General features: G+C 40.2%; 1 protein-coding gene across 1 annotated transcript in view; it reads right to left on the reverse strand.

The window, feature by feature from the left end:
• HUNK (hormonally up-regulated Neu-associated kinase) overlaps window positions 1-19872 on the reverse strand; it is a 56353-nt gene that overhangs the window by 19580 nt on the left and 16901 nt on the right. The window contains exons 2-5 of the mRNA XM_032207778.1: window positions 17136-17428; window positions 9400-9455; window positions 3620-3755; window positions 1676-1803 (exon numbers count right to left, since the gene is read on the reverse strand). Of these exons, the coding sequence (XP_032063669.1) occupies window positions 1676-1803; window positions 3620-3755; window positions 9400-9455; window positions 17136-17428 (613 nt within the window). The remainder of the gene's footprint in view (window positions 1-1675; window positions 1804-3619; window positions 3756-9399; window positions 9456-17135; window positions 17429-19872) is intronic.

Below are 19872 nucleotides of genomic sequence, written 5' to 3' on the forward strand. Positions count from 1 at the left end.
CTCACAGGATAAACAAAATATTGTTTTCACAGGAGACCATATTGTTAGTGAGCCACAAATTCTACAAAGACATGACGGTTAGAAAATTTGATCTCCATGATAAAACTGTAGGATGACTGAAACAGTAAAATGAAGCCTGTCAAAAATAATGTTATCTTTTTTGCTACACAAAGTCTGGTCTTCCACAGGCCTTTCAAGGGTGATTCAGACTTTAACACAGGAGTTGTCCCCGTAAAGTCAGTGAAAACTCCCACGTAAAAAATGACTGTGGTTGAAATAAAATGACTGGGGAAACAGTACATTGGATCAAAGCGACTGTATAGTCATTATACAACAGATAGTTTTTGGTAAAAGTCTCACTGTGGGAGGTCCATTTGGTAAAATATTTGGCAAACTTGGGAAATCTTTACTACTATATCCAAGTCCCTGAATCCAAGAGTAACTGCAATTGATGTAGGATTTGGCTTCCAGATCAATACAATATGAAGCAGTCATCTGCTTTATACAGTATAATCCGTCTTTTAATTTACTCAGTGGGGCTTTAGAACATGTGCTAGAACATTAAAATAGCAATTTTGTGCAACTGAATCCTACAGGGGAGTCCTCAGAATGGAAATACCAAATACTCTAACTGCATCAAATACATGGCAAGACTTGAAGCATCCCAGCTCACTTGTAAACCTACCACTTTACAACATGGCAGCAACATTAGCTGCTGGCAGAAAATATGTACTTAATACAGATGCTGAGCAAATGAGAAACAACATACACCACTTGCTTCACAGATAAACCATGTGAGAAAATCCTTAACTATCTACTTCTTCTACTTGCCGGGAAATCTGTCCTTGGAGAATTCGTCTTGCAACACAACTTTCAAAGTTTTTTTTCTTATACCCCATGGCAATCGTTTGCCATTATTAGCGATCTAAGTGAAAGTGTATGATCTTTCAAATTTTTCATATTTGCGGTATTTTAAACCTATTGAATGTCCCTTGCAAACTGTCTGCAGATAAGAACAGAAGCTCTCCATGAGCATCAAATTTAGCATACAAAAATAAAACCTAAGTACAAAACATAGTTTGTTCCAAATGCTGACACAGTCTTGCTATAAGCTGAAACATGATTCTGTTGCCTAGTGACATGGCTTTGAAGAAGGAATTAATATTTCTAATATTAATGCAATGACAATTTTGCATTTTCTGAACACACGAAGGTTATCACAGGCTACTGTCCCAAAATAACTTTCTGAGTGCATGTCATTATTCCGTAATGAATGTGAGGTCATTCAAGGTAGCTTATCGCTCAACCTTAATCATGATAATGCCCAGGAACGTGTTATTCCAAAATAATGAGTTCATGCATCCATACCCTACACTAAAATCATCCGACCACGCAAAACTGACCAGCTATTTTCTGAAAGCAATTTCACAGATTTTCACAGATTTGTTCCTCTCATATTCAGTACAACTTGGCACTTCTCCAGCTTACATACAAAAGTCAAAACAAAAGGAGTTATACTACACCAACACCTGCAGATCTTTTGGAGAACAAAATGAAAAAGAACATTTTTCACGATTAGTGTGCCATGCTGGTAGCATGACTCACAATCAAGAATTCAATGCAATGGTTCCAACCAACTGGATCTGAATAGGTCCAAGCATATTCCTTTGATTACCTGTAGAGAGCTGGGTGGGAAAAGGGTTCATTTCTTTGTCCACCATTTTCTGGTATAAAGCTCTCAAGCTGAATGGCTCCACAGTAAAAGGTAATGTTCCAGTCAACATCGCATACATGTTTACCCCACTAAAAGAAAACATACAATAAAAGAAACCAAAATGATCAGGAACAAGGAAAAACTTAGTTTGAGGTTTTAGTGACTGTACTTTGTTTTAAATGCCTAACAACTACTAAACAGGATGGAAAATGTTCTCCTTCTGTTGCACACAATGATTTGGGCAAGAGTTTACAGAGATTTGCTCATGGAGGGTCGCACAATGTGTAAGACATAAGCTGGGAGTCACAGAACCGAGTCCAGCTGTTAGGCAAGTTCTCAGCTAAATGCCAGTCCACAATTATGTCTCTCCTCAGGCTGCATAAATACTTAAAGTGCTTTCAGGAGCCTTATACTGCTGCTGCCCTGGGTGTGGTGTGACTGCCCATGTCCATGGGTACATCGCAAGTCCTGGCTTGATACCAAAAGGCTTCCACTGGCCTCTGGTGCAGCACAAAGATCAGGTGTGAACAATTAAATTTTTCATAGCAGAAAACTTATTGCTTATTTTTACCCAACAGAGTCAGTGATGAAAAGTGGGTTGGGTACTCTTGTTCTTCTCTCCCACAAAAGGACTTTAAATTCAAGTGAGTGGAATTCCTTCCTTTTGGGAATTTGTTTCCTCAGTCTACTGAATAAACGTATGTGAACAGAAAGAATCTAAACCATTGTGCTATTACGAACCATGATCACAGCAAGCATTTGTTCAGCTACAAGGAAGGGTAGGGTTAACTGTATTTTTCTTTCTTAAATAATAAAAAAAAAAAGCAGGATATTATTACTGGAGAAGTTTAAATGGTTTACAGGAATGACTGTGTTCTGTTTGTCTGCATTCCAGTCCCAGTAAGAGTGCCTGCATTCCTCAGGGCTGATAATCTCCCCCTTGATGTGGAGGGATGGCCCACTGCTGGAGTGAGAAGTGAAGTAGCCATGTGATGGGTGAGGTGCAGGTCTCCTGGAGCACAGACTGCAGATCAAGAGTATTATGGTGTCACAGGGTGCTGACCAGATCAGTCTGAGAGATGAAGTTGACCCAGGTCCTAGTCTCATATGTAAACTATGGCCAACCTTTCTTAGCAGTAGTAGCACTTATACAGCACTTTATGTTTTCAGAGTATTCCAAATACTTGAACTAGGGAACCACTACAATCTACTACTTCATTTAAATTGATTTGTGTTTTACTATCCCCATTTCACTGGTGAGGGAAAATATTCAGATCCTAATACAAAAGCTAAAACTCAGCTAATCTTACCTAATTCCTCTCTGGGAGAGACAATAACTGACACCATGGCCATGGCCAACAGTAGGGTAGTGGGAGTTACACAGTCTAAAAAAGTACTGCAGATAAATTCATTGCCTCCAGAACACGTTTATAGCTTTCTCCATCTCTGGCACAGGTGATTTTTGCCTCTTCTTTTGCCTGAATGTTACTAGGTTCTCAGGCTCACAAAATTTCTGGCCATGTCTTCGTTTTAACTACTATGCTTTCAAAGGGATGACCTGACTAGATTTCACATTTCCTGCTAGATGTGACTGTGGATAATGCATGGAGACCATGTGAAAGTTTGAAGTTCCTTTGGGGAAAACAAAACACAGTGTTGGTCCTCTTGTGCCAGAGCCATGTTTTCTACTGTGCCTCAAAGTCAGTGATGAAGCTGTACTTTACTGCAACCTTGCCATGCTATGTGTTCTACCAATCTACATACAGCTCTATTTCAAATCAAAATATCAGTGCAATTTAGTTCACAGAGTCATGTTAATTAAAACAGATTTTATGCTTATTTCTCATTTGAGTAATGGGTAATGATGACAAGTAATAACAATTATAAGCTAGAGAAGTAACTCACATGGACCAAACGTCTATTTTGGGCCCGTATTTTTTCCTTGCCAGAAGTTCAGGGGCTGCATATGCTGGGCTCCCACACTGGGTGCTGAATGGATCAGAATAACCCAAGATTCCTGCACAGTTGCTCAGTCCAAAGTCTGTGAAAAGCATAGAGACAGAGTTATGAAAGAGATAGATACAGTAAAAAAGCGCTAAAACAGCAAGGAAAAAAAGCACTTTTTTTTTTTTTTTCAAAAGCTAAGCAACGAACTGTCTAAGAAAAAATCATTCACATGAAAATTTTTTACAATTTGTGCTAATAAAAAGAGATTTCAACAAGCAATAAAAATCATCTTAGAACACACATGATCATCAGTTTCACAGACAAAGCAATTATGTTTCACTGGGAGCTGGATGGCAGCAACTGGAGCTGAGTTTGTCTCATGCCCTCACCGCATGATGGGCATGGGGCAGAAAGCAGCCTCGGATTGTCATGGGTTCTGTACTGGTACTAAGAGGCCAAGCATTGCTTCTTCATTTTTTTTCCTTTAAATCTGTTAAAGGAGCCATCAGATTTACGGCAGGGAGGTTGCTTTCTTGGGACTAGTGTGGTGATTCACAAACACATGGGGTTGCAGAGTCGGCGTTTCAGCTCTGAAGCAACACAAGGGAGATCTTGGAGCAAGAAGGGGAATGTGTTGATTTGGCTCTCCCTCCCCTTCTTCTGTCTTGAATTATTGTATTTCTGGCCCCTGGGTGTATCTGATGTTCTCTGCTGGCAGTAATAGCAAGGGACTGGCAAAGGCTGGCATCATGAACTGATCAGGAACAAGACGCAGTGTCTCCGCACCAGAGGAGGCTGCAGTTTCACAAGTGCTCTCAGCCAACCCAAGCCCAGGCTGGCGCCAAGAAGGGAGCTCTCCCAACCTCTTTCGTCTGCTCCAGCGCTGGTATGGCTGCAGGGTGAGCTGTGTTTAAGAAAGGATCTTAAAAATTAAACCACTCAGCAAGGAAAGAAATTTGCAGAGAGCAGCTGTGGAACGGGCTTGCCGCTCAGTCACACCAGCAGCAGAAGAGGCTGGGGGCAATGTGCAGGCAGGGGTGTGCAAGCCCTGTCTAGTGGTAGCCCACACTTGGCTTGGTAGAGAGCAAAACTACAGCCTCAGAGATGACAAGGGAAGGTGAGGAGAGGTTGCAGAGGGTCTTGAGAGAAGGCAGCAACTTGACATGATAGAGGGGAAGAAGTGAGGCAAACTGGCAAGGAAGAGGAGGATGCAGGCAAAGCTGACAGGCTGGGAAGTCTGCCTTTGTAGCAGGGCATCATATCCAGGAGCAGAGGATCTACAGAGGTCACAATAAAAGAGGTTCACGTTTATTAATAGCCTCCCATTGATGACAGCTTCAACAGAAATACTGGTATTAAGAACACTGACATCTGTTTGCCTCCTTTTTCATTCATCCTCTCTTCTTAAAAATTCCCCAAATGTAGGTGTGTTTAAAATTAAAAGTGTCTTATACATAAACAATGCAGTCCGGAGAAACAGACCACTGAATCCTGTTCCTAGAGACTCATGTCTTTTTTATCCACGTGTCTCATAAAACAGCCTTCTGTGTGTGCAACCCACCTGCCCAGCTGGGCTAAAAGCATTACATCTTGGAGGCCAAATATAACAGGCTACTGCTGAGTCCATGCCACCCTCCACAGTCACTGGTTAGAGTCTCTCTCCCTTATCTGCCTACATATTTGCATGAGACTTGAAGTAACAACCTGTCAGCCTGTCCTTTAGGATTCACCCTATGCCAAATGTGGCTAAAATTAGACAAGAGTCCCTCAAGATATTAAAAGCGCCCTGCTGGGGTGTTCACATAAGCCCTGTTCCCTTATGAAACTGGGCTAAAAATGAATAATGTTTACCAAAAAAAAAGTACAAAAATGACTATGTGGGTTGGAGTGTCCAAATGACTGCAGAGTGCTTGCTGCTTGCCTGGCTGGCTCTCTGTGAGGGAGGCAAGCCCAGCACCACCACATTTAAACAGCCAAAGAGGCTCAGAGGGGTTTGTTGGAGAGCACTGTAAAAACTGTAGGGAGGATCAAGGCAATTTCCTTGCCTCTGATGGAAAACAATTGTCTCTGGACACTGCTTAATCATCTCTGCTAGATATGTATTATCCCTGGGGCTTACACAAATACTTCTGAGGATCCATTTACTTAATTAATTTATTTATTATCTATGGCCTGAGATGGGTTATGTCAGCTGTAAAATACTGTTTAAAACTAGAAATAATACCTCTGCAGGGTATTACTCATGGTCTTTACCCTACTGTGACATACCACCTCAAAATTACTTGACTGTAACATAATGCTTCACACTCAAAATAAATAATGGCTATATTCTGACCCGGTATAAACCAGCATCTGTTTATCATTATCAACGGAGGTATCCTCTAGTGAAAGTTTTCGCTATCTTATTTACTTAAACTATAAACATCTTATTGACTTTTTCTCAGCTCATTCATTACAACCAGGCTGGTATACTTTTCTTTTTCTTTTCTTTTCTTTTCTTTTCTTTTCTTTTCTTTTCTTTTCTTTTCTTTTCTTTTCTTTTCTTTTCTTTTCTTTTCTTTTCTTTTCTTTTCTTTTCTTTTCTTTTTTCTTTTCTTTTCTTGTTCCTGTTGAAATTAAAAATGCCTGCAAATGCCTGCATACTGGGGACGGGGATTTTATTGCAAAAGAAATGGAAATATTGTTATGAATACTGTGGCAGCACATCGTGATCGCAGGGTCATTTGTAGTAAGGATGCGTTTTTATCTTGGTAAGAATGGTATTACCACCAGCATTGATAATTTTACTGCCATTCCTGTCTCTTTCTTGGGCTTTTTTCAATAAGCCTAGCTAATTACAGAATTCAGATCAAAGGCCACACTTGGTTTTCCAGAGTAAATATTATGACATGGGAGCTCCACCACCCCCACTCTTCATACTATCGAAGTATCGCATTGCACTACTACTTTTCAACGCCTCCAGGAAATCAACATTAAGCTATGGATACATGGCTATCTCTGAAGCTGTGACAGTTGGATTATGGAAAAAGGCATTTAACAGCACAAGCCTTAGAATAAAGTGAGAGATCATGGACAAGGTTGACCTTTGTCTGCGGCAGCAGAGCTTCACAGACCTCAGTAGAGCTACTTATGGGCAGGGTCCTTTTGGTGCTGTAGATCCTTGAGCAGAGTGGCAAGGACTTTGCATGGTCTGTGAGTGGCCTTTTATGGCACCTTAATCAGACACCTACCACCATGGGCTTGTAGATAAAGGGAAGTGAATTACTTCCAGCATTGCTGATCCTGATGTTCCTTGATTTGAGACTTACCAAGCAGCTAGCAGCAAGTCCACTTAACACAGCAAATGGAATTTTTCTAATAATACTATCTAAGCACATATTCCAAACCATCTTATCACATAGCTAAAAAGAATAACAAAAAGTAAGGTGTCACTTAGCAGCTGTGTGAAGAAAGGGATTCAAGGGATTTGTCTCTCACTGAAATGCATGAGCAAGCAGGGACTGTCAGTGTCACTTTATGCTACATTTTTCATCTTTCATTCATCTCTTCTGTTTCCTTTGTGTGTTTTTTTTTTTCTTTTTTTTTTTTTTCCCTATTTTTTATATTACACAGCTATTACAAGAGCAACATTTTCAGTAGATACTAGAGTGTTTGCTGCTTCACAAAGCCTGGAGACTAAGCTGCTACTGCAAAGCAGTTAATGTCATCTGGTTTTGTAGCTCAAAGTCTCTTCTTGAAAGCATGACAAGCAGCACATAATTCCTCTAAACATACTCTTCTCTAGTGAAGAACCTTCCTGGGCAGCACTACATGACAACACAATTGATTCATCACATTTCTAGAAAGATAGACTACATAAAACATTTTACTGAATGTGGAACAAGATGAGTGAGGGAACAGGCATGGAGGAGGAACAGGAGTAAATTATCAGGTCTATTACACCAGGCACAGACATGTGCTGGAACATTTCCATTGCATGAGTTGTGCAGAAGCAGGACACGGGACAGCCAGCTTGTGTGAAACATGGGAAAACAAATCCTAACTGTTTGGGGTTGTTTAATAAAATAGTGGCTTCTCTGGAAAATTAGATCAGAGGTTTTCCTTTGGGAATGGGAGGAGATGAAACAATTGACTTAAGCTGACTGTTGATAAAACACAAGTGTTTGAGCAGACTATGACTTTAAAACTGTTTTTACTTACAGTGAAATTATTACTAATAAAGCAACCTTTATTTTTTTATAACATACCCATTTGGACGGTGCAATTTAATTGCTTTGTTTTAAGATACATACTGTGTACAATCTGCCTTGTTCAAAACATCAGGCTGCAGACCTGAGGACAATTTATCTCAGCTAGCTAGGCTACGGAAGATCTGTCTCTTTCTCTATACGTCCCACACCACCCACTGTGAGGAGACCTTTCTATGCAACTGAAGCAAACAAAACTGCAGGAACAGCTCTGAAGTTATTTTTTGGCATGTAAGTTTTAATTGTACACACATCATCTGATTAGATCTGGTTTTGGATGTCAAGTTCACATACTGTTGTGTAATCAAACACCCAATAACAGGAAAGCTATAGAAATTCTTTAAATCTATCAGATGTTCATATAGCACTGTTGCAAACCATCTGGTCTCACTTATCTGCTAAATCAAGATAATGGGTGGTATCCATCATTACTGATGAATGATTCATGGTAACATATCAGTATCCTCTGACCCATAACTGAGGTAATGCAGCATTCTCTTTTGCTTTTATTTTCCCAGAGACATTTGATTCACTACAGAGTAATGACTAGAAGTCATGGTAGTTCTTCTAGAGACCAAATTCCCTGAGTAATTTTTGAGTATTTCAAATTTCATTAACCATGCTCTTCTTGCTTGTTTCAAGATGTATGTGCTTTATACATTAAAAAGACTGTCCATTTGATCTGAATGCTAAGTGTTTTTCATCACTTTTCAGGTGATAAAACTTTTCAAAGAAAGTCAGTCAAGTGTTTAATTTGTCTGCAGCCACAGACACTGCTTTGGCAAAAGTGTAGGCATAGAAATAAATATTTTTTTTATTTTTTTTTATTTTTTTTAGTGAAGGGCATATTTTCTTTTCAGTGCACACATTAATGTTAATGGCAGTTACACAACGGCAGTGAGAGACTATACCCACAGATGATTAATCTAAAACATCTGCATAACTTGAATGAATTGAGTACTGCACACAACTGACACCTGAACACAATCAAGTCTCTATTGTTGATCTTTTTTATATTTTTTAACAGCCCTCTAAAACAATTTCTTATTGGGTTCTGGAAGCAAACTTAACAAATATAAATAAAGGACCAAATTTTGCTAGATGCTAAAAATGCTTGCAACTCCCACCGACTTCAGCGGAAGCATATGCATATGGGGGCAGAATCCAACTCAGGAAATGCAAAATTATAAAGATAATAAAATAAGTTACTTCTGCGGTGTCGGTTCTCTAATTCTTTACAAAGTACCTGATTTAAATAGGAAAGCCGCTTGTTAGAAAATGAAGGATTATACCCATACCCAGTTAAAGCTGAATTATTTGGAACATTTTTTCACAAGATGCTGTCAGGAACAGCTTGATTGCTATCTATACTCTCCCAGCTCCTCTTTGCAGCAACATTAGCAGTTGTCACATGGAGGATTATGAAGTCTTAAAATTCTCTTTATAAAACCACCAATTTTAATTACTGGAATTGCCGAACTAGTTTCATACCAATAAGCTTGATATTGTTGTCTTCATCTAGCAACAGATTTTCTATCTTCAAGTCTCTGAAAGAAACAAAATATTTTGAGTGAGCCTCTGAAATAATGAAGCAACTTCCCATCACTCTCATCAGTTCATTTACAAAATTCATATATATAATAACGGGTATTATGAAAGCAGCGCACACAGTTCCACATTCAAAGCAGAAAGCCCCATGCACTGTCTCCTCTCCGTAATTACCAGTACTTTCACATACAGGTTCACACCAACTCTTCATGCACAGAAAGAATTTACAAACATTTGTCAGTAAATCCTGTAATTAATCAGATTCTTTGAATTTCTTGTGTACTTATAAGCCTGCAGAAACCTTGTACATGGGAAACATTTCAAATATGTTTCTGAATTGGAGGTCATTTTCTCGTTACTCTTCATAACCAAAGTCTCTTCATTGGATGTAGCTGGAGAATAAACTGCAGAGATTTGAGGAGCCAAATGTCTCTTCTCTGATATTGTCTACTGTTCTGGGGACCACAATCAGTCTCCCCATGGGGATGAGACATCCAAACACTTTACAAAGGTGGTCAACACTAGAATGCTAGTATAAGGCTGAAATATAATACAAGGAAGAAATTTTTCACAGTGAGGGTGTTGAGGTACAGGAACAGGTTGCCCAGAGAAGCTGTGGATGCCCCATCTCTGGAGGTGTTCAAGGCCAGGCTGGATGAGTCTTTGGGCAACCTGGTCTGGTGGGAGGTGTCCCTGCCCATGGCAGGGGGTTGGAACTGGATGATCTAAATGAACTAGATGGCCCCTTCCAAACCAAACCATTCCATGATTCTAAGATTCTCACGTGCTAGAGTTGAAAATTGAGGCTGAGGGATTGAAATGGTTTGCCTAATGCCATCCAGTATGTTAGTAAGAAAGCTGAGAGAAGTCCTCACACAAGTTTTCTGAGTGCCACTTCAGTGCTTTCTCCACCGTTCTATTCTGCTTGACCTCCCCAGAACCACTTCACAGACTAGGGCCCAGACCAGTTTGGGGGGAGAGAAGATAAAATGAAAACAGCTATCTGCTACTGCCAACCAGTCTGCTGACATGTATTTGTGAGCACTCCATTCACATTACATGTGTTCTTTCATCATTTACGAATGTGGTTGTGCATTTCTAAACCATGTTCTACATAAGCAAAATATCACAAAGATTATTTTCCCTAAAACAGTGAATGAATAAATAAATAAATAAATGGTTCAAGTACAGTATAAGCATTAAGTATAATATGAAAAATCATTTAGGTTGCTACACAACTTCCACACGACTTCTAGGAATTGCCTGTGTCTTTCTTACAAGAATTTTTTCCACAGTCCAGACATAAAATATTTCTATTAGCATGCCAGGATATCAATAGCTCAGACTGCCAGTGGTGTTTCTCTCAGTACACTTCGGAAAAAAATGGATAATAAAGCCATCAGCTATAATTATGGGGAGTCAGTGACATCCATGTTATTTTGCCTTTGTAAGGAAGAGGGAGTAATGAAGAATGCCTCTATTGCAGATGAAGATATACGCTTAATAAAATAAGACAAGTAAACCAACCAAACCAAACAAAGCACTTTCACAAGAAAGGATCTGGGAAATAAAAATAACTGTGACCAACTCCAAGCCTTTTTTTTTTTTTTTTTAAATGTCCCTCTCCCCTCATTTTATGTCCATGCTATCTTTCAAAAAACTCTAAGAAAAAAGAATATTTGCATGTAGGATGACACTCACTTCACCCGTGCAATCACAATGACCATCTCCCTATTGAACAGATGTTTCCATACCCTAGCTAGCATTTCTTGCAGATTTTCCTTGCTTCATGCATGAAAAGAAAGAGGGGAAATGATACATAAATCTATTGAAGAAGAGTATTTTGCAAATCTCTGCTATTTGGTGGCATTCCTCTCTTTGCAGGAAACTCCATGCATTGCAACGCGCTACAAACCCACCTCTCTGCCTCCTCCAAAGGGAGCTTCTGCCGTATGGTAACCACCACGGCTGAGAAATTGCTTGGTACAAGAGTGACGTGCCTTGCCAGATGGATCCAGATCAACCCACTTCCACTTCCCCCCACTGCCAAAAAAGGGCTTATTTCTTCACGTGTCACGCCTTTATTGCTTGCAGATGGAGATTTTTCCACAGACAGGGTGATTAGCCTCTAGAAAGATATCGGGGCCAGGTATTTAACAAGAGAGAGTGCCAAAAAAACAGTATGGAAAAGAAAAAAAGACTTGAAAAACCAACAGAACCAAGTGGGACTTCAAGTCGTACACTGAAACACTCAGTACAAACTCTCAAAGCAAGAAGCAAGGCAATTTGGAAGTTCCAAGTACATTAAACATTAGCTGAAAAGAGGTAAACTTTTAAAACTAGAGGAAAGAATATAGAAAGATGAAAGCTGTAAGTTGAGGCAAAAAGACATGCAAGCAATTAGAATAACAAATGAGTGACAGAAGAGCTAAAAATAAACACAAGATATTTAAAAGGATTCATGGTTAAAAAATAAAACTAAGGATAAATATTACAGGGAATCTTAAAGCTATCAGAGGAAAAAAAAAATAAATATAGCTTCAGTATAGAGTACAATCAGACCTGGTTAATTAAAGCCATTCACCCATACGTCTATTCTCAGCAGACTTGCCAGTAAGCAGTAGCTGATCTAATAGTTCATATGTACCACATTTTTGTCAGTCCACGTCAACATGAAAGCCCTTTTTTTGGTGTGTCGCTGGGAACTAGGACAACAGATTTTCACTCTTTGGTACAACCTAATGAAAAGATTCCATGTGAACCTGTCTAAGAAACACAAAGCTGTACAAAACCAGACCAAGAAAAGCCAGATTAGACCATAGCTGGAGAACCACTGCTACACAGACATGGACTATCCAGAAAGTGCAGGGCAGCACCACCCCGCAGCCTGATCCCACTGGGATGGCCACCAGCAGTGCTCATAGATGACTGGTACCGATGTATGGCAGGAACCTGGCACCCATGGCCAGGGCAGCAGGAGTGCAAACACAGCCTGCTGGTCAGAGGGCTTATTCTGTGAATACTTTAAGTGATTTTAACAATACACCAAATCACCCGCTATTTCTTTTTGACAAAAAGCGTGATTGTACAATCTGGTTTTATGTCTCTCTTAGGATCATCTTGTAGAGACAGCACTGATTTCCCTCAAGTTCCTAAATGTTTTATTATGTCAGTTCAATCTGGTTCCAACATAAGTGTTTTTGTTTGGTTTTAATTATTATTACTATATTATGATTATCATTATTTACAGACAGGCTTATCTCGGTTGCTACTTTGTTTGAATGCTTACATTAATTCCTTGCAATGGAAAAAAAAATAGCACCATTACATTGAAAAGTTAGGGAACAATGAATTTCATGCACAACATTATAAAAAGGTTGACAAACAAACAAAAGCAAACATCCCACCATACGTATTCTGGTGAGATTTCTTTTTGCACGCTTTTTAATGGTATTATACTGCAAGGCAGAATGCGGGTTACTTGCTATGACACACATAATGCTTGAAGTCTTTCTTGGAAGATACTGGGAAGACACGGAGCAATTAAACATTAGGCATATATGCAGGTCCCTGCAGACTCAGAGGTTCCTGTAATTCTGAAAATGGCTTGCACTTTTCAACAGGACACAGCTGCTTTGTGACTGAGGGCCATGCAGCTGTACACGTACCACAGTATGGGGAACTGAGGTGGGGAAAAGACATGCAGTTGCTGGAGACCTTCAGTTCAGAGTGGGACGTGATTCATAGGATGGCTTGTTTAGGTTTGGAGTTTGTTCTTCTGTTGATGGAGCTGATTTTTCCCTGGCTTTGCTTAGAGATTCATAGACCACTTTGGAAACCCCTACTCAAGCCAGTGATTCCACAGAGCAACACAAACCTGCTTCACTTAGCACACTACCTTAGGCTTGTGCCACCAAAAATCACATCTCAACTACCAACCCACAAACTCACTTTGTAGCCCCATGAAAGAGCTGGGAAGGGTGCAGAGTTTTGGGTTCATCATCGTGTTAACACACATTTCAAAGGCACTGCTTTGTTATCAAAGTGTTGCTTACTGAGCCTGATTCTTCTATCAGCCACAAAGTCACTGAATTCAATGTGGTTGACTCTGTAAAAGTGGAATTTGTTCCATTGTCTTTACTAAAACAATGTCTAGTTTGTTTACAGCAGAGCAGTCCAAGAGACAATGCCTAAAGGTAATTTTGAAATCTGACATAAAATAGAAAGACAAACCAGCTTTACACTTCAAAAAGAGAGTTTGTTCTGTAGTGCAGGATCTGTCATAAATACTGCATCAGCAGCCAGATTACTGGCACTTAAAATTAATGGGATGGAAGTTACTAAAGCCAGCACACGTCAAATTAGTGGGTATCAAAGAAGGACTCCCGTAGCACCCTAAGCAACTGCATCATCATACCACCTTACACTTCTTGGTGTGCTAGGGAAAGAGCAGAAGGGTATTATGGAAAAATATACAAACTCCACTCAAAACCTCAAGTATTTTCTTATGTCTCTCAAACTCCTGATCTGCTTTTAATTACAAAATGGCAGTGGAAGGTATGAATATACTGCCACGAAGACTGAAAAAGGGGGAACACAGAAAGCTACCTTTGCTACCAATACATTATTAAATTCTTTTCTTTGACATCCTGACAGTAATTGCACTGAATGGGATTGAATTTTGTTAAAATTACTTTAAAAGGGTTGTTGAGAATTTCCTGTGGGATGCAGTTGCAAGCACCAAGGCTTTCACTTCGTTTTCTCTGTTGTCCTTATGCTCCCAAGGGGCTTATTGTTCATCCTGCCTTTTGACAGCATGAAGGCCTGTGTAAACACCCTCTGAAAAGAGAAAGCTTCACCAGATACTGCCATTTGGGTTTGTTTTCTTCTGTCAGAGGGAAAGATAAATATTCCTACCTGATTCACAGTCGAGCTTGTTGCAAGTGTATTTTTAGCAACCAACCAGCTCTTCTGATAAAAGCAATGAAACACAAGTGATTACACGGAATTATATTTAGAATAGCTGCATTTCTTTCTCCAGAAAGTGGCCACTGAAACCTGGACACTCCTCATCAGAGATGCTGTTCCTACACTGGGGTGCTTGCAGCTTTTATATATCATAGAAGAAATATTTATAATTCAAAATATGGTCAAACTCAAATAATTTTTTAATCTCTCTAATTAAAGTGAGGTTTCTCAAAAAACTTTAGACTGCTTGCATGTCACACTGCTTCCTAAAAGAGGCTTTTCTTTTCAGTTCTGGGTCCCTTCTCTTGTCAGAGTGCTTTTCTGCCATGCCAAGTCTTGATTGTAAATCATGAAGCCAGCTGAGTAATGTTCATCAAATAATGTAACCAAATTTAATGCAACTTCTTTCTGGCTTTTTTTCCATCCTGAATTATAGAAGAGGGCAAGTCATCTAGATTATTCCCTGAATAATGAGGACAAAAATGCCGGTGACTTTTGTAATCAAAGGTTCAGTGAATACTTTTCAATGCTCTGCCTGATTCAGGGTGAATGATGAAAACATTTTGAGAGAGGCAAACAGCAGACCGCTTCCTGGCCTACAATGCCGTGTTTTGTTTCACACACAGCGAATGTGAACACCCACAGATCACCACCTCAATGAAAGCTCTGTTATTTTTACCTGTTTTAAAAATAACAACAATAACAACAACAGAACACTGTCATTTCATCCAGGGTGAGCATGAATCAGACTTCTGCACTATTTTTTCCCCTCTTCAGTTAAGCAGTCTGTTTTTATAGCTGCCACGGTCAAAAGCCCAAGAAGCTGAAGGACAACTCCTGCGGTAACTACTAGTCCTTGTCCCTCTATTGCACACAGAGGGACGGGAGAAGAAATTTGGATTGGGCTGCCCATGTTTTTCTTGTGTCTCTGTGCTGTTCTACATACCTTGTTAATATAGTAAGTCAAGATGCTAACAGTTAAGCCAGAGAAAATATTTTATCAGTATAACTAGAATTGGACCTGCTAGTTATCCAGATGTATAATGATAGTTTGGATCCACTGACCAGCAAGTGAATCAGTCAGTCCCGCCAGCCCACCATAAGCACATTGGATACCATGACACTAAGCAGCGGGCAGATTTCCCTGTGAGAGGTACTTCTGCTGCTGAACTCAGTGCTGCTGCTAGAAACTCAACATCCTCATCTGTTCCTGACAGGTTTTTCTCTGCCCTTCTCAGAAACTTTGACCTTTTTCTTTCCCCACACCTCATCTCCCTACATACAGGATATGAACTGATCCTTTAAAGCAATAAATAGACTTCTTCCTTTTCCATGCCCCAAACTGTAGGGTTAATAATTTAAAGAGATCAGCAGTTCAGCTGCTGATAGAGAACCTGCAGACAAGACCTGGCTGCTGCTCAAATATTTATGGTGCAGTGGTACCAGAAGCTTAGCTTGAGATAAGACCTCAGTGCACCCGAGGTTATAGGTGCACGTAGCACCTACCCCTAAAGGACTGCAGGGAACAAGCAGAGAGACCTTGAGACCAAAAAAAGCAGCTTTCTGGGTGTGTGGAGCTGGGCCTAGCAGCGTAGCCTGGTGGTATCGAGTCCCAGATCTGCAGAATTATGCAGGTGCCTCGCTCCTGCTACCGAGAGGATGGGGCCTACATGACGTGCTCAGCGCCACGTGGCAAATCTGTGGGAGTTCAGACTTGACTCCCGTCATCCCAAATTTAGAAAGTGTAGTCTCCTTCTTAGACAACATCCTATAAATACACCTAGGAACAGAATAAGAGACATACTGGGTCAGACCAAAGGTACATCAGCCCACCATCCTCCTGTCTCCATAGCAGCCAAGAGCACATAAGTGGAGAAGGAAATAGGGGCAGGCAATCATGTGTGGTATCTCCACCTGTGCACTCCCAGCCTCTGCCAGGTGCTGCTCATGGGCTTCAGGCAGAGGTACAGTAAGGCTATTCCTTATTCCGAAACCCTCAGCAGACCTCTATTTGATTAACTTGTCCTGTTTCCCCTTGAGCCCAGGTAAACATCCTGCTTATGCACTGATTAAAACAAGGTCCTAAAGAAAGAAACACATCACACAGCATTGCAGCAGCTCTGGATTTCTCCTGAGAAGACACTGCAAGATGAAGTGAACAGCTGCATACTCTGGATTGTACTTCCCTTTCTCCGATCTTGCGAGGTCCCATTGGGGCAATACAATTAGTGGAAAGAGCAGAGAAGAACAAGCAAGGGACTTCTGTGAACCCATTTAGGCTTCATCCTTGACAGACTTTGGGCAAACCAGTTCATCTACCTGTACTGCTGTATTTCCACCAGCGAAACAGCAGACATGACCTCCTCAAAGACACAGTGAAACCATACAGTAGTTAATGTTGGTACTGAGCTTCAAAGAAGCAAAATAGTACTAGTGTAGTACAGACCTATGTTGATGTAGTACAGGCCTATGTTTAAGGACATGCAGTTGGTGCAGCTACTGTGCACTTTTTCTGAAGTTAAACAGTTAGGTAAGTTCTTTCTAGAGATACTGTCTAAAATATGAACAACTAAACAATATCTTAAAGATTAGCCAAAAAGCTGGCTGTAATAGATTTTCAAAAGGAAGTCACCTTGCTATATAAATACATGCATAGACGCCACTTTGAGGCTCTGAGGTAAATTTGTTCCAGAGAGGGTTTTAAAGATTACCTGTGGACTACTCCTGCCCGATGAAGATGTTCTACTGCCAGAATAAGCTGCCTGATGTATTTGCGTGCTTCATGCTCTTCAAGTCTTTTTTTCTCATAGATCTTGTGCATCAGGTTGCCACCAGGGCACAGCTCCATGACAAGGTAGTAGCTGTTCTCAGTTTCCAGTATATCCAACAGCTGGGCTATATTTGGGTGGCGGATCATCTGCTGGATCTGCCCTTCCCGTCGCAGATTCTTAGTGACATAAGTGTCCTTTTTGGCTCTTTTCTTGTCAATTACTTTCACTGCCACCTAGTGAAAAACAGAGGAGAGGGGAGTTATTAGCAGTCACACACTGATGATTTATTGCTTTAAACCTGCACAAACAACCTCAAAAATAATAAATAAATAAATAAATGGCTGTAATTCCCAACTGTTTCAGTTCATACACCAATGTTTCAGGCACAGCTGCCCAGGTCAGAGAAACAGCTGATTTTGCAACCCCAGCCTCCACTAACAATTACTCCCTTGTGCGATGACAGATAAAAGTTATTGCAAGGAAATAGGTAACAAAGGGAAGACAATGTTCTCATTAACCACTCCCAAATACTGAGCATATTTAATGCTGGACATATAATTTCATCTACCATCTCAAAAAGTCTCCAAGCTGGTATTTACAAGTTGTTAACTGTCATTTTTGGCTTTTTCTGGCTTAGGACATACGACTTCAGATGATCTGCTTCCATTACAAGTTCCTGAAACTATAGCCAACTGTTAGTTTTACATTACTGAAAAGAAAAAAAGAAAAAACAAAAACAAAAACAAAACAAAACAAAACAAAACAAACAAACATAAAACACAGTTGTTTTGGTACCACTCTCTTGGCACATTTCTTTTTCTCTTTTAAAACATACATGAAAGACAGTCCCCTTGTTACTTCTAGAACTGAACAACTCTGCAAAATGCAAGAAGGCAAAACTTTTTTTTTTTTAAATGTGGGTACTAAATTGCATACCACTCAGAGCTGTCCAAGTCAACTGAAGCCCATCATGAAAGTATGTAATAAAAACAAAGAGACTCTGCACCACAGCCTATGACACAGTCTAGCCCCTGTTGAAGTGCTTTCATTCCTACTGCTGGTGCAGACACTACATGAGAACAAAAGGACAGGACCAGTGAGGATATCACTCTTTTCTATGCTTAAAGAATCTGATTCCTGTTACTGTTTTAATGCAGGCAATAAATAATTGCAATTAATTAGTATCTGCCTTTATCTGCCTCAAATTTGTAGATACTTATTTATTGAGATTTCTTATTTAGAGTGTGTGCTGCAGACTTCCAGGTCATCTGCGCCAGACAATGATTTAACAGCATATGCCAGCAGAGCAACAAAAGGCACTGGATCCTCCTCCCCTGCCCCTCATTTCCTCAGAGCTCTGCAACAAAGGAAGTCCTTTAACGCATGCACCAGCCCCAGCAGCTCACTGATCATTACCCAAGTGACAGTTGTTTGTCGGGATGAGGGAAGGGGAATACAGTGCTTGGTATTCCTGTGTGATGCTGAATTTTACATGAAACTGGTTGGAAAGGTTCTTTTTTGCACAGGTATGGGTCCAAGAGAAGGCAGAAAAAATGCCACAATCCCTCTGCCCTCCCTGATGGGGGCACAAAGATGCTACACTTGCATCTTTGCTGCATGCCTTGATTTGGCCTTGGAGGACCTCCTGCATTAATTTACTCCTACGATGAGAAGAAATAACAAACATGGGGAAAATCTTGGAGTTTTACTGACTGGATTGCTCATTCTCAACATCCAGAGAGTAGCTCAAGCCAAACAGGCTTCCATCCATCTCCATCTTGTACAGCATCCCTCCTCATGGCTGACAAGCTACTCACAACACACTTGCTTCCAGCTACAGCCAACTACATGGTTAAAATCCACGGCATTATAGGCTGCTGGTCTTGGGCATCAGGGAGACAAAGTTGTTCACAAAATGCCTGGCCCCCTCCCTGCATGAGAAAGTGTCACATCAGTCATGTGACAGCTCCCAGTTTGGCTAGCCTAGCCTTTTTTCTACAAGAAATAGAAAGTTTGAATTAGTAAGCAATTTGGTTTTTCTTCAGAAAATAGAAGCATTAAATAAATAAATAAATAAATAAATAAAAATACGCCCAGACTGTTTAACACAAACTCCTTGAGTCAAAGTCAAGTTTTTATGAGCAGATAAATTGGAGAATAAAACTACAGGAGTCTGGGCTTAATAGTTTGTCTTAACAAACAGAAGTCAGCATCATGGCATACGTTATTGGCTGGACATATTTCTGCTGTTAAAAGATGATTCTAATGAAATACCCTTGATAAGAAGGCAAGGCTAACCACCACATGCGTGACAGCTGCCTGGGTGAAATGTGGAGCAGCATCAGAGCCATAAATGCCTGGAAGCTACATTCCTGACTAGTCACATTAAAGAAAGATCATTCTGTTTTAAGATAAGACAACAGGCAAATCAGAGCTTTACTTAACCATTTTTGAAAGCCTCAGGTGATTCACCAAGGAAACAGTCTTAAATTAGCATGTTCTTCAATCTAATGAAATAAGACCAAGAACACAGAGGCTTGCATGGATTATTTGGACAGCAAACCACAAAAGCTATTCTGGTGAGGACAAACAAATTCGTGGGTAAAAGAAACATGATATACCAGTTTGTTTGCTGGCAGCACAACACAACCTCTGTAAAAGTTGAGAACAATGCACA

This window comes from Aythya fuligula, chromosome 1 (genome assembly GCF_009819795.1).
Source record: "Aythya fuligula isolate bAytFul2 chromosome 1, bAytFul2.pri, whole genome shotgun sequence".
NCBI classification, from domain to species: Eukaryota; Metazoa; Chordata; class Aves; order Anseriformes; family Anatidae; genus Aythya; species Aythya fuligula.